Source organism: Heloderma suspectum, chromosome 1, assembly GCF_057233095.1.
Source record: "Heloderma suspectum isolate Gila_16-S chromosome 1, 16-S_ref, whole genome shotgun sequence".
NCBI classification, from domain to species: Eukaryota; Metazoa; Chordata; class Lepidosauria; order Squamata; family Helodermatidae; genus Heloderma; species Heloderma suspectum.
Window position 1 is genome coordinate 249,399,852 of NC_139458.1, and position 14,400 is coordinate 249,414,251.

Consider the following 14,400-nt stretch of genomic DNA (forward strand, 5'->3'; position numbering starts at 1 on the left):
AACAGTCAGGAAGTTTTTCCTGATGTTCAGCCCTTGAGCCCATTATTCCGTGTCCTGCATTCTGGGATGATCAAGAAGAGATCCTGGCCTTCCTCTCTGTGACAACCTTTCAAGGACTTGAAGAGCGCTATCGTATCTCCCCTCAGTCTTCTCTTCTCAAGGCTAAACATGCCCAGTTCTTTCAGTCTCTCTTCATAGGGCTTTGTTTCCAGTCCCCTGATCATCTTCGTTGCCCTTCTCTGAACCCTCTCCAGCTTGTCTGCATCCTTCTTAAAGTGCGGTGCCCAGAACTGGACACAGTACTCCAGATGAGGCCTAACCAGGGCTGAGTAGAAGGGAACGAGTACTTCCTGGGATTTGGAAGCTGTACTTTTATTTCCCTTTTTTGCAGCTACATCACATTGTTGGCTCATATTTAGCTTGTGATCGACAACAATTCCAAGATCCTTCTCGCTTGTAGTGTTGTTGAGCCACATATTCCCCATCTTGTAACTGTGCATTTGGTTTCTTTTTCCTAGCTGCAGAACTTGACATTTATCCCTATTAAATGTCATTCTGTTGTTTTCTGCCCAGCGCTCTAGTCTATCAAGATCACTTTGAATTTTGTTTCTGTCTTCCAAGGTATTAGCAGTCCCTCCCAATTTTGTGTCATCTGCAAATGTGATCAGCATTCCCTGCACCTCCTCCTCCAAGTCATTAATAAAAATGTTGAAGAGCACTGGACCCAGGACTGAACCCTACAGTACCCCACTCGATACCTCTCCCCAGTTGGAGAAGATCCCATTGATAAGCACTCTTTGAGTCCGATTCTATAGCCAACTGTGGAACTATGTGATTGTCGTTTCATCTAGCCCAGTTTGAACTAGTTTGCTCATCAGGATGCATGGATTCCCCACTGTCTATTCCAGTGGGGAATACGCCCAGAGCAGAGGCGATCCGTTCCTCCCCCTCCCCCCGGAATCCTCCAGAGTGGCTCCACTCCACAAGGATTCCACAGGGCCACCTGGCTTGAACGCTGCTTACCTGGAAGGCCAGAGCCATTCACCTCTGCGCTGATCACCATTTTTTTTTTAAATGGCGATTGGCGGGATGTGCCCATAGACTTATTCGCAAATAGAGCCATGAATCTTGCATATAAGTCTATGTGTCCATAGGCTTATACGCAAGATTCATGGCTCTACTTTGCGAATAAGTCTATGGGCACATCCTGCCAATAGCCATTAAAAAAAAGAGAAAAAAAGACATGGCGATCGGCCGGGATAGGGAGGAGGCAAACGGCTCTGGTTGGCAGGAGGGAAGGTAAGCGGCCCCCAAGCCGGTTCCCTGCCCCCGGAATCCTTGAGGAGCGGAGCCGCTCCAGAGGATTCCGGCGGGGGGGGGGAGGAACGGATTGCCCCCCCCATGGATTCCCCACCGGAACGGACGGTGGGGAATCCGTACACCCCTAGATTGATGTCAGACTGACTGGTCTGTAGTTCCCAGGTTCCTCCTTTTTACCCTTTTTGAAGATAGGGACAACATTCGCGCTCCTCCAGTCATCTCGTACTTCTTGTTGGAATTCTTTGTAATTGTGCCTTTAGAATTTCCGTTTTTAAATACTCCCACCCATCTTGGACTCCTTTTCTCGTTAGAGTCGCTTGCCATGGGACCTTACCGATCATTGTTCTGAGTTTATTAAAATCAGCTTTCCTAAAATCCAGGGTACGCGTTTGGCTACACTCAGCTTTTGCTTCCTTCAGAACCAAGAACTCAAGTATAACATGGTCGCTTTCCCCCAGAGTTCCTGTAACTGCTACTTTATCCACTGAGTCATCTCTATTGGTTAGGATCAAGTCAAGGATAGCCGATCTCCAGTTTCTTCCTCTACTTTCTGTAGGAGGAATTTATCCGCCACACAAGTCAGGAATTTCCTGGAGGGGCCATGTTCTGCAGAATTTGTCTTCCAACAAATATTGGGGAAATGGAAGTCCCCCATTACTACTACTCTTCTCTTCTTGTTGTAGGCCTTGGTTTCATCGCCTTTGCTTGACTGATCTTCAGCCTCTTGCTCGCTCTCATGCAGGTTCCCCTGTAATTCTTCCTCTGCAGGCTGTCCTCCAGTCTCATCCTCAAGTACCTGAAAACAGTTCCATAGTTCCAATGCTTCCACTGGTGTAGAATGGCTTCTAGTTCTTCTGCTCCTAAGTCACCCTTTTCCAAGGAGTATTCTCTACCTCATTTTTCCTCACCTCAGCATTTTCCTCTTCTGCCTCAGCTTGCTGTTGCTCTTCAAGCCTTTGGTCCCCACTTTGCTGCTGTAGTTCCCCCATTCTGTCCAAGAACTCTTCGTGTTCTCTTATTCCCCGGAGGGTCGACATTTGCTGCTCCAGTCCTCTTACTTTTCTTCCTGCAGTGTGATCAAGTTGCACTTGTTGCATGTGTAGGCCATGTTCTCATTGCACACACCTTGCAGGTCACCACCAGTGGAGAGTCTTGTCCTTCCATAGCCTCTTTTCCCTTTTTGTGTCTAGCTTTCTGATTGTTTTAGAGTAGCCTGTGCCTGGTCCTCTACTCACTGGAGGTTAAAAACAGAGTCCTACTGGTATGGAAGTGTGTGTTACAAGAAAAATAAAGTAAAAAAAATAGTTAAAAAAATGTTAGGGGCCTCCCCCTTGACCTCCCGTGCTGAACTCCCCTGGCCAACTCCTGTTTGCTCGCTCTGATTGCTCGCTTTCTGGGAGCTTGCTTGCTTGTATAGTCCCTAGACCAGCTGGAACAGCTTCCTCTGCTCTGCTCAGCTGGGAGGCGGGAAACAGACTGAAACTTCCTGCCCACACAGCTGCTGGGGGTACTCAGGCCACACACCCTCAATTCAGTTGGAGCTCTCAGGAGCACCTGGTGAGCTCACAGCCACTCAGAAGGGAAAGCACAGCCCCCTGGGCTTCCTCCGGCCCACTTACCCCTTTGCTTTTGTCTCCCCTTCCACTGCAACTCCCCTGGCCAACTCCTGTTTGCTCTCCCTGTTCTCTCACTCTGATCGCTCACTCCAAGTTCCATTGCTTTTGGACTCACTTTCCACAAACACACTTTCCCACCTACCGTCTTCTTAGACCACTGCTTACTCTGTAATCTGTTCCTTAATTGCCCTGGCAACTTGGGAAGCTATTTCTCATTACCTTGCTTGGCTCAAGGATCCACACAACTTCACAACACTTCCTTCTTTCCTAGAGTTGCTACTTCTGTGTTGCCAGCCATGCTCAGACCCTCCTACTTGTAGCCCTGAACCAACAACCAAACAAGTTGAACCTTCGCTTTTCACAGGAGCTCTGTGGATTGTCACCATTTCATGACTGACCTTTCTCCCTCATACTACATTCAAACAATCAATGACATCTCAGCAGCCTGGCCAGTGGCTGGGTGGCTAGCGTGTGTGTTTCATCTGCAGCAAAAAACACCCAATGTTTAGTCTACTAGTGGTAATAGTATGAAATTACTACCTACGCTGCTGTCATTTAGATATTGTATTCTCTTTCCATTGTGCTATATTAGGGTGGTGTTGCTAGTGATATGCTGTTTACTTGGTATTGAATTCCTATGAAAGCTTGAACAGCCCTGTGCCATATACATCTAAGAGAAAGACTGTGACCTTTCTTCCTGCAGTAGTTTACCATTGCACCACAAAATGAGGAGGGAAACAACTTCTCCTTATCCCAGCCCTTTCACACTTTTAGCTGCCAATTAGTCTGAATGTGAGCTGGCAAGAGGTTGGTGCTAACCCCTTGTCAACCATGTGCATTTTACTTGCTGACCTGCTACAGCATTAGGAGAATATGCACTCCACATTTCTTAATGAAAGGATGAAGAGAGGAGGAAGTGGATGTACCAGACTTCACTGTAGCAAATTGTCCCGTGAAGAAGCCCTGACAGTGTGATTAGGGTCCCTGACATGAGAGTTTCATGTTGAAGCAAGGAGTCCCTTGAAGGATTCTGCCCCCCAGCAGCACCCCACCATTTTGTCCATCTGACCTAAGCTTTGTTGTTGTTCAGTCATTAAGGCGTATCTGACTCTTCGTGACCCCATGGACCATAGCACGCCAGGCCTTCCTGTCCTCCGCTCTCTCCCGGAGTGTGCTCAAGTTCATATTCATTGCATCGGTGATGCTATCTAGCCATCTCATTCTCTGCCATCTCCTTCTCCTTTTGCCTTCAATCTTTCCCAGCATCAGGGTCTTTTCCAGTGACTTTTCTCTTCGCGTTAGGTGGCCAAAATATTTGAGCTTCAGCTTCAGTATCTGTCCTTCCAATGAGCACTCAGGGTTGATTTCCTTTAGGATTGACTGATTTGACCTCCTGGCAGTCCAGGGGACTCGTAAGTGTCTTCTCCAGCACCGCAGTTTGAAAGCATCAATTCTTCGGCGCTCAGCCTTCCTTAAGAGTCCAGCTCTCACAGCCATACATTGCTACTGGGAAAACCATAGCTTTGATTATGCGGACCTTTGTCAGCAAGGTGATGTCTGTGCTTCTTACTATGCTGTCTAGGTTTGCCATAAGGAGCAAGCGTCTTTTAATTTCATGGCTACAGTCACTGTCTGCGGTGATCTTGGAGCCCAAGAAAATAAAATCTGTCACTGCTTCAAATTCTTCCCCTTCTATATGCCAGGAAGTGATGGGGCCAGATGCCATGATCTTCGTTTTTTTAATGTTGAGTTTCAAACCAGCTTTTGCACTCTCCACTTTCACCCTCAACAAGAGGCTCTTTAGATCCTCTTCGCTTTCTGGCGTTAGGGTGGTATCGTCTGCATATCGGAGGTTGTTGATAATTCTCCCAGCAATCTGAATTCCGACCTGTGATTCATCCAGCTGGCATTTCTCATGATGTACTCTGCATATAAGTTAAATAAGCAGGGCGACAATATGCAGCCTTGTCGTACTCCTTTCCCAATTTTGAACCACTCGGTTGTTCCATGTCTGGTTCTTACTGTTGCTTCTTGACCCTCGTACAGATTTCTCAAGAGACAGGTAAGGTGGTCTGGTAGAATTCGCCAGAGTTTGTTGTGATCCACACAGTCAAAGGCTTTAGCATTATATCTTTGAATTACTCTTTTTTGTGTGTGGCAACAGTTGCACGTCTGTTCAGTTGCAGATGTGCCTCTGAGGCGGATCTGATTTTGAGAGATGTCATTCATTTTAGTCTCAGTTACTTAAATTCCACACTGGGTTTTGTTTGCCCATTGCTTTGATATGGCCAAAAATTGGTTGTGTAAATAATAAAAATTATGTGACTGCAATTTTATACAGAGAATCCTTTACACAGGGAAGAAATTCATGACATTTCAGGTTTCCGGCATATATGCTTTGATTGACCATATTTTTGTGTCTTCTTTGAGTGGGGTGGTTGGAGCTTGCCAGATAGCACACACAGCCCCAACCAAACCAGTTCTGTAGGCACTATATCCATGGTTTGCTGTTGGTTTTGTGGTTAAAATGCCAGAATTCATGATGTATAAATGGGAGGACCCAGGAATGTTTAGCCTATTTGTGTTCCTAAACCAGTGTGTAAGCTATGTATGACTGACCTGGTCCTACTTGATCTATCAAGGAGGTGGGAACTGCTAGCAGATTTGGCCAAGAATCTGTTTCAGGTGATATATGCAGGCACTTTGAATCCCAGTGGCCAGGCTTATCTTCCCATGTGTGTACACTCCTCAACCCTTAACTAAAATAAAGACTCTGTTCCTACTCAGTATATTATAATATGTAGCATCCCTAGGTTTTGGGAGATAATAGCTTATACTTTGACCTGAGCTGTATGTGTATTTCAGTGGTAGTAGTAATTAAGCCTTTTTTATATCCTTAATGCCTGTTGCTGGTAGAGGGCAATTCCTATGGTTGCATAGATATGACTGTCTCTGGCATTATCTTGCAATGGAGAGTACTTCTTGATATGCTGTTCTTGATTCTGTTTCCCAAAACATGGATATTCTGAACCCAAGTAGAGGTGCAAAATTTCTGGAAATTTTGAGACTGTGGGGAAAACCTGGGTTGTTGGGGGTGGGGGGGTTGGAAAAATTGAAAATTTCAGGAAAAAATGAAAAATAAGCAATACTTATTTTTTTCAGTGCTCTTTACAGATCAGAAGTCACCTTGATGCTTTAAGACAGCCTTCCCCAACCTGATGCCCTCTAGATCTTTTGCACTTCAGCTCCCATCAGCCTCAGGCAGCATGGCCAGTGGTTAGGAATGCTTGGCTCTGTAGTCCAAAACATCTGGAGGCCACCAGGTTGGGGAGAGTTGCTTTAAGAACATAAAGCAGGCTTTCTATTACTAAAATTATTTTATGTATGATTTATATTGATAGTTTTATGAGCAAACTATTTAAAAACTTTTAAAAGTAAACTCAGTAAATTTGTAATTATATTGTCTGAATAGATTAGAACTACGTTAAATGGCTGCTGCAGCTTCAGAAACACAGGACTCTATAGAACAAAATCCAAGCTGTCAAGAATTTACATTTACTGTCAAGAATGCACTATAGTGACTCTACTCACATGTTGGGAAACTAAGCATAAATGTCTATCATTAAAATATACTTTAGATCAATAATTTTAATAAGGAATGAAAGAATTAACTATGCTGGGAATCTTACAGAGAGGATTAAAATAAACATTTTTCCTCATGGCTTCATTATTTCCATACATTTTATATCCCTAGTCTTTCTATAAAAGTGTTCTTATTACATAGTTCTTAGAAATCATTTTTGCGGGAGTAAAGGCTAGGTAACAATACATAAATACTTTGGCTTAAATTCTAAAATATTTCATCATCCAAAGCAGTTCAATTTTTCCAATTTTTTGCAAAAAAACCAAAGTCCTGGGGGGAAAAAACATTTTTTTTCTACATTTTTCTAGTTTTTTTCTGGGCCTTCACATCTGTAGACTCAAGTAGTCACCTCTAGATGTGATGCTGTTTTAGAAGACAATCTTAAGAGGCCTCAAAATAATGCCCAGTCCTTTACTGAAAAGAATGTAATAGAGTGGTTAAAATATTTTCCTACCAATTAGGAATTCTTGAATCTTGCATTGGACATGAGCTCACTAAATGGCTTAATCAAGTCACCTTCTTAGCTTTAGCCCCATGTCCACCCATTTGCAGTATTGGGATAATCTGATGTATTTTACAGGGTTGCTACATGAAATACAATAAGTTAAGGTGTGTGAACACTTAGTACTTCTATAGCTCTTCCTAATGTGGTGGTGGTGGTGATTAGTCTGGTCATTCCCCTCCCAGCTTTCCCAGGAATAAGAGATTTTAGTCCAAAGTTTAAAAACGTAGCAAACAGCAATGCAGAATGAAATGCTCTTGGCGCTCTTTGCATGCTACAGTGCACATAGCTGCATGCATATACTTGGTATGCATGCCTTAAAGAACTATTTCACCCGTAGGAGAATTAGCTCATGTCTTGTTTTTGAATTTAAGGAGTTGGGGAGTGAATGATCTGGCTCTAGGAATTCCATTCATTTGTCAAACAGAACTATGAAGTACTGTATTGAACCTAAGATTATTTGTAGGCAATATTGGTAGGTAATTATTGAACCTAAGATGATATACAGTGTAACCTACATTGCCCCCCCCCCAAATTGTACACAAATTAAGTCCCCCCTTCCTCCCATATATGAAATTGGGACTACATAAGAATATGTGGTTTTAAAGTTTGCAGTGCTCATGGCTAAAGCTTGTCTGAAAAAACCCTTGATACATTCTTTTAACAAGAGGGTTATGGCTAGATGGGGGCAGGGTACGGGGGCATGCGGGGAGAGCATCAGTAAAATGGCATAATTAAAATGTGCTACCGTGATATAGTTGGAATCATTTGAGGTATTTCGTAATTCTACAGAGACTGTGTAGAATCAGGAGGAAAAGCCCACCACAATTCCTAAAACATTCATAACAATTCATAGACCGATAATGGGAACTGTTGTTATGCCAATGTTGTGAGCAAAGCCTGGATGTTGCATTAGTGCAGCAGTGTGTGTTGATGCTACTGTGTTGGGAACAATCATGATGGTCAGATGTGGTATAGCAAGAGCACATTAAGCCATTACGTGGTACAGAAATAATCTGTGATGGGGCATTGCAGGGCCAGGGATCAGAATGCGTACTCTTAAATGTCCTTTGAGCCTTCACAGGATCTGCTTCATGAGTGCAGTTCTACATGCCTGATGTATTGTGGTAATAACCTTTTATAATGGAATTGCAGCACAGCAGGATGGGCTTGCCTGTTTTCTAAACACAAGGCATCTCTCTATCTACATTAGCACAGGGGAGCGCTGTTGGAAGCTGTGAAGAAATACATGGTCAGGATGTATTCAGGATATGGACAAAACATAGTACAAATGGGGGAACTGGGGCACAGAGATCCTTTGGCTTAACCTGTTTCAGATCTAGTTTGTCCTGTCTTTTGCAGGAGAGGCTGGCAGTCTTTGTTCATCCTTTGTTTCTATTTGGGAATCACTATTCCAGAAACTTGGCTGGAGTCTGTAAAAAATAATGAGAGGGAGACAGAGAATGTTACAGTATTGGGAGGCTACTGAACTTTAAGCATAGGAAGATAAGTGTCTTCCTTTTGGTGTTTATATTTAGGGCATTTTGGGGGAATATGTTTTTTTATAGTATATGTGTTTTCATATATATGTATGCATGTGGTATATTCCCTCAAACCACAGGGTATTGAATTGAAACTCTTCATATGTTTCTAAGATAACAAATAAAATCTGGTTCTTACATTTTACACAAAAATAGAGGATGGTGAACAGAGAACCCATATAATTTCCTCTTAGGCGGAAGACTTCTGCAAGGGAGAATCTGGGTGATAGTGTAATCTTAAATAGCTTCTTGTTCCCTCTTACATTCCCTAATACTCTAATGCACATTCACTCCTAAGAAATAATAAAATTATCTTACAGTATTACACTTTTTGAATGAATGCATCTTTACGATACTTTTGTATGTATAGGGTATATGTGTGGAAACTCGGCCATGAGGAATCTATACTCGTGAGCCATGCAATATCTTGGTTCATTGTTTATTGAGCAGAAGTCTGTGTTTTGCTATTCAGTAAAGATATTCTTGTGTTTAAGAACTAATAATCAACTACATTTAATAAAACTGAGAGAATTCCTAGTTAAGCTTAGTGATCACCTGAGGAGCACTGTTTGGATTTTTTAAAAATAGGTCCTCTTTTTTTAAAAAACAGCAGCAGCAGTTCTGGCATTCCTAACTTTTAGAAGTCTATTAATTTTCAACAGGTAAAAAACCAGGTCAATAAGAGTATGAATAGGCATAAATATTAACTATCACCTCTGAATACAGAAATGTAAACACAAGGGATGCACAAAATTTTGATAAACTGAGGTGGAATCCAACATTTCTTGCATGAGTGACTGTATAATGTGGCGATAGCTGTGAGAAAAGAAGAGCCCGGCATCTAAGACCCAACACAATGGAAATGCAATGAATCGGAATGCCTCACAGATCATAGCGGAATCAGAATTTCCAGCAAGGAAAATCTTTTCATGGTGAATTAAGTGGTGGAGGAAGAGAAATGGTGATTGAAAAAAGGTAGGCACAGATCAGAAACACTGGGCTCAAGGCTTACTGCTGAAGATTTAAGAACCTCAGCTAAAGCTATGCAGGATAGAATGTGGAAAATTGAATTTACTAAACAATTAAGCATTGAATTAATCTACATCCCGCACAGTAGAAAAATGGGGGAGTAAACCGAATGGAGCTGAATAAATCAGTGGAGCTCATTAAAAGATAGTGAATATTTCAGGTCTGTTGTCACATAAAGGAGGGCAGTCTGCCCACTGCTTATAGCATGGCATATAATTCTTTAGCTCTCAGCACCCTTTCTTTTAAGCAGAGTCATACTTCTAATCAGATTAATGAACATTTCTGCTGAGGTTATGGTGGTGGTTCAATATTTTACCTTGTTATCTGTGGCTTTTCTATTAATTACAAGTCAGATCACTAGTCAACAATAGTAGTCGGGAGCAACATAAATAGCATGAGTGCACCCTGGAGATGTAACTCTGAGGATCTGATGCATCCTGGAACTCCCATGGGCTTTTGCAACCTCCCACATGCCTTGCTAGCCTTTTCTTCAATTACAGTTAATGCAATAGTTTGCCATTTTCTCTTTCTAATTATATTTTCAAGTGGGATTTGTAGAACATAGAAAAACATCCTTTTACATGTTGAGGCACCAGGGCTTTGTGCCTGGCATTGTCTGTCCCCTGGGTGCTGTACCATTCTTTCTGCAGCGCTCTGAATAAACAAGTCCCCCTTTTAAAGCTGCAGTTGTACAAACTGAAAATTTATGCATTAACTGTTTGCATTCTGAGCATGTGTTCCAGATTACCTTTTAGAACATTCTTCTGGTATGCTGAAAAAAACATGTATTTGTAAAAGAGCATTTCTTTTCACAATTCACACATCAATCTTTCAATTACAGGATCAATTAGCACATTTTGTTTTCAAAGTCTCTGCAATGGTAGCATTAAAATACAATGTGGGATTTTCCCATGTCTTGTTTTTATTTAATTGTGGCTGTATTGGACTGTGTATGTTGTATACAGGAGTTTAGAAGATGGGAAAAGGTATATTTTAATTGGCTTGGAAGAGATTTTATAGTGCTTCTGCTTTGTATGTTTTACCCATAAACCTAGTGGTTCTCTCTAGACTGAATTTCCCCAAATCCAATTACATTATGAGTGATGTGTGAATGTCTTATTAAAGATCCGTGCTCTGGGAGCCAGACTAGATGTGATGGGAGGCAGCCACATAGGAATATAGGAAAATGCTGTACTCTACGTTTGGGCATTGATCTCTCTAGCCCAGTATTGTCGACATGGAATGGCAGCAATGGCTCTCCAGAATTTCAGGCAGGAGTTTTTCCAGCCCTCCCTGGAGATGGCATGGATTGAACCTGGGACCTTCTACATGCAAGCAGGTGCTCTACCACTGCGTTATGGCCCCTCCACATTTGTTGTTGATGTGTTGGCTTCGTGTATGTGTAAATGCAGCGGGGGGAAATGTAATTTTTACATCTAAAAACATGCACAGGTAAAGGGGTCTGAACCTTCTTCTACCTTAATTCTCCATGATATTTCACTCCAAGCATTTTTCTCAGCTTCGAATACCAGCTGAACAGGGAGAAAAATGCCTGAAGTGACAGAGTAACCTGGGGTGGTGGACAGAGAGGCTTCATCATTCCTCACCTCAGTGCCTCCTTTGATATTAAAAGCAGAGCTTAACTATCCACATATATATATGAGAATAAACAAATGTAACTGGCCTGTCACATCTAGTTTGAGCCTTAGGATTCTGCTGAATCTGATCAGATCTAGCACGTTCTAAATGTTAGGGCTGACCTTAATGAAAGTACCTTAATTTAGGGTTGGGCAGACTTCAGGCTGGTAGGATCTACTTTATTTGTTTACTTGGACCCTGAGTTCCACCAATCAGAGCTTGGTGCAAAATACATACAGTTAGGGCACAATCACATACGTGTTTAGGCAGAAAAAAGTCCTACAACTCCCAGCATTCCCTAGCCGGCATGGCAGGCTGGGGCATGCCAGGAGTTGTAGGGCTTTTTTCTGCCTAAACATGCATGGGATTGCACCCTTAGAAAGAGAATTCTAAGCACAGGTGGTGGTGTCGAGTGCCAGAACTGAATGGTGCTCACAGGCCTCCCACACACAGATCCACTCCTGGTTACCACCTCTCCACCCCACAGCTTTCTTCATTTCAGTAATATATTTTAGTTGGGAGTGGGGGAGCATATTTTTGTTGCTGCTATTGTTCAACGATCTAGAGACAGAAAGTTTTGCTGATCTACTGCAGATCACCCAGAGAAACCTACCAGTACATCCAGGTCTTCCTTCTGCCCACCCCTGCCTTAATTCATGTCATTAAAGTAATCTGTTTTGATTTGTCTTTTATAGACACATGGTGGTTGTTGATGTTGTTTCCCCACCTCCCCCTCAATTCTCTGTGGGCAATATTGCAACGCTGTAAAGAATGAGCTATACTGTTACACACACACACACACACACACACACACACACGACTGTATAGGATGACCAGTGAGTCACTGTGATGTTTTTAAAAGTTTAGTACTAAAAGCTAATTAAAATAATTTCTGGTGATAAAGGGAGACATGGGAGGATTGTTGCCATGATTGTTTTCCTTAATAATTTAATTTACAGCCAATTTTTCCTATCTGAATGTTGCTTTCAAATGCACCCAGTGATAAGAAGCAACATCTGTTTTCTGTTCAGTAGAACAAGAGTGCTCTGCATGGGGCTGAGTGTAAACAGTCCACGTGAAGCCATTGTTTCTCTAATTTCTTTTTGTTTATCCTGATGCTTGGTCCACTTACCCATATACCATCCTGCAAACAGCTGACATATACTGGCTATTAGGGACCCGAGGCCTAATTGTGAATGAAGTTTTCCCATGTTTGTCTTCCATATGCCATTTGCCTTCTCTAACAAGCTACCCTGTTAAAGACCTCTATCCATTTTGGATTTCTTAGAGTAGCAGATTGTGAGGCTTGGGGAGGGTCTGTGGATACTTAATCAACTGGTATTAATTTCTGCCTCCCCAACAGCATGAGACACTGCTTTCCAAGGTTACCAGTCATGTTTTTCCTTGAACATATACATTAGTCTGTGTTCTGTATAGTATAATGTTTTCGTTTGGGCCCAGAGAACTGACCAATTAATAAGCCTACAAAGGGTTTTCCTTTTTAAAATATGTTTTGTGTGTGTCATCCTCCAGTAAATTGCTAGTTGTCTCTTATTTTCTATGCTATGTGTAGAATATGGATTGTTTTGTTCTTAATCATTTGCTTAATTCCCACCCGACAGCCTTCCTGGAACAGAGACCATGATGACACAGCATCAACACGTTCAGGAGGAACGCCGGGGCCCTCCAGTGGGGGCCATACATCACACAGCGGGGACAACAGCAGTGAACAAGGTAGGGACTTCCCTTTGAATCCAGAGCATCTTTTGAATTTAAGTACCTAGCATTCTGGCATAACATGAATCTTTTAGTAGGAATAATAGTAGTGACACTGGGGTTGGATCCTGATGTGACAGTATGTAGTAAACCTTGTATCTACTCTAAGTATGAACGACTGCCCCTAATTTTCTACCCAAGTGGGCCTTGATCATGAGATGTCTGTGCAGTGGAGCGTCTGGACAGTGGTTGTTGCTAATCCTAAAGGTAGTAAGATTGAAGAGGGCCATAGTGCAGGAAAGACCCAGAGCATAATCCAGTGATTCCCCTGGACTTTAGTAGTCAAAGCAGTTTAGAGCCTACATGATCTTCAAATGAAGGAATTAGATTTTACCATTGTGTGCCTTTTTGTTGCCTTCTTGACAAGTTTTGTTACCACTTTCCAGTCAAGTAAGTTATTAGGCTTAGTTTTTTATTCATACTGACAGATCATGCTGAAATAGCATATATGCCATATTTCCAGCATTGTTTTCGTTTAAAAAGTAGAACATCAGCTAAAGCAGAAATTGACAACCTTTTCAGCCCTAGCACCCATCTTAACCTCAGCTTTGCAACATAGACTCCACTTTTTCATTTCTTGAACAGCAGGTTTGAGCAACTTGTGGCCCTCCAGATGTATTGGCCTACAAATCCCATCATCCCTAGTCAGTGTAGCCAATGATGAAGGATGATGGGAGTTGTAGGCCAAAACATCTGGAAGGCCACATGTGTTTTACAGTGTATGCCCGTCTTTCTACTCCTCTCATACTCTTATTTTCTTTCACTCATTTCCCATCCCATGCCATTTCATCTTTCTCTTCAAAAAAATTACAAAGAAAATTGTGATATCCTGAGTGATCCAGTTTAGATTGGAAGGTGACCCACCGCTTGTGGATCTCAGCCCAGCTAGAGGAAACTTGTTTCTGTTAGAGTAGCAGACAGAGAGGTTCTAGTAGGGGGAGAAGAGAGAGAGCTGAATGAGTAATGTAATGGACTTATAGAGGTATGGTGCATGGAGAAATATTAAAACTAGACCTTATGTGTACAGCTAGTTTCCCATGTTCTGCCAATTTCACTAGAATGCCAAATTACTTTGTTTGAGAGCCAAACCAAATATAATAATTCATTGATGGAGAAAGAGCAGAGGCCTATTTGCTTGTTATGTATGTGTTTGATATCACACAGTGCTATACATAATTAGTATTATCGTTTAAAAAAAAAGCAATGTTTGGACAAATGAAAAAAAGTAGATTTTTTTACTTCTGCAAAGACCACTGCAATAGATTTCATGTTAATTAAACACAATTAAAATTTTCAAAGGACCCTTAATCTGAATATAAAGAGAGTTGTTTTATT

The 14,400-nt window shown here is 42.0% G+C and overlaps 1 protein-coding gene across 2 annotated transcripts in view; it reads left to right on the top strand.

Annotated features, from left to right (window-relative positions):
* The window catches only part of MEIS1 (Meis homeobox 1), a 217,997-nt gene that overhangs the window by 42,133 nt on the left and 161,464 nt on the right, over nt 1-14,400 (top strand). For both annotated transcript variants that reach the window (XM_084823682.1, XM_084823674.1), the window contains exon 8: nt 12,912-13,023. In XM_084823682.1, coding sequence (XP_084679808.1) covers nt 12,912-13,023 — 112 coding nt within the window. The remainder of the gene's footprint in view (nt 1-12,911; nt 13,024-14,400) is intronic.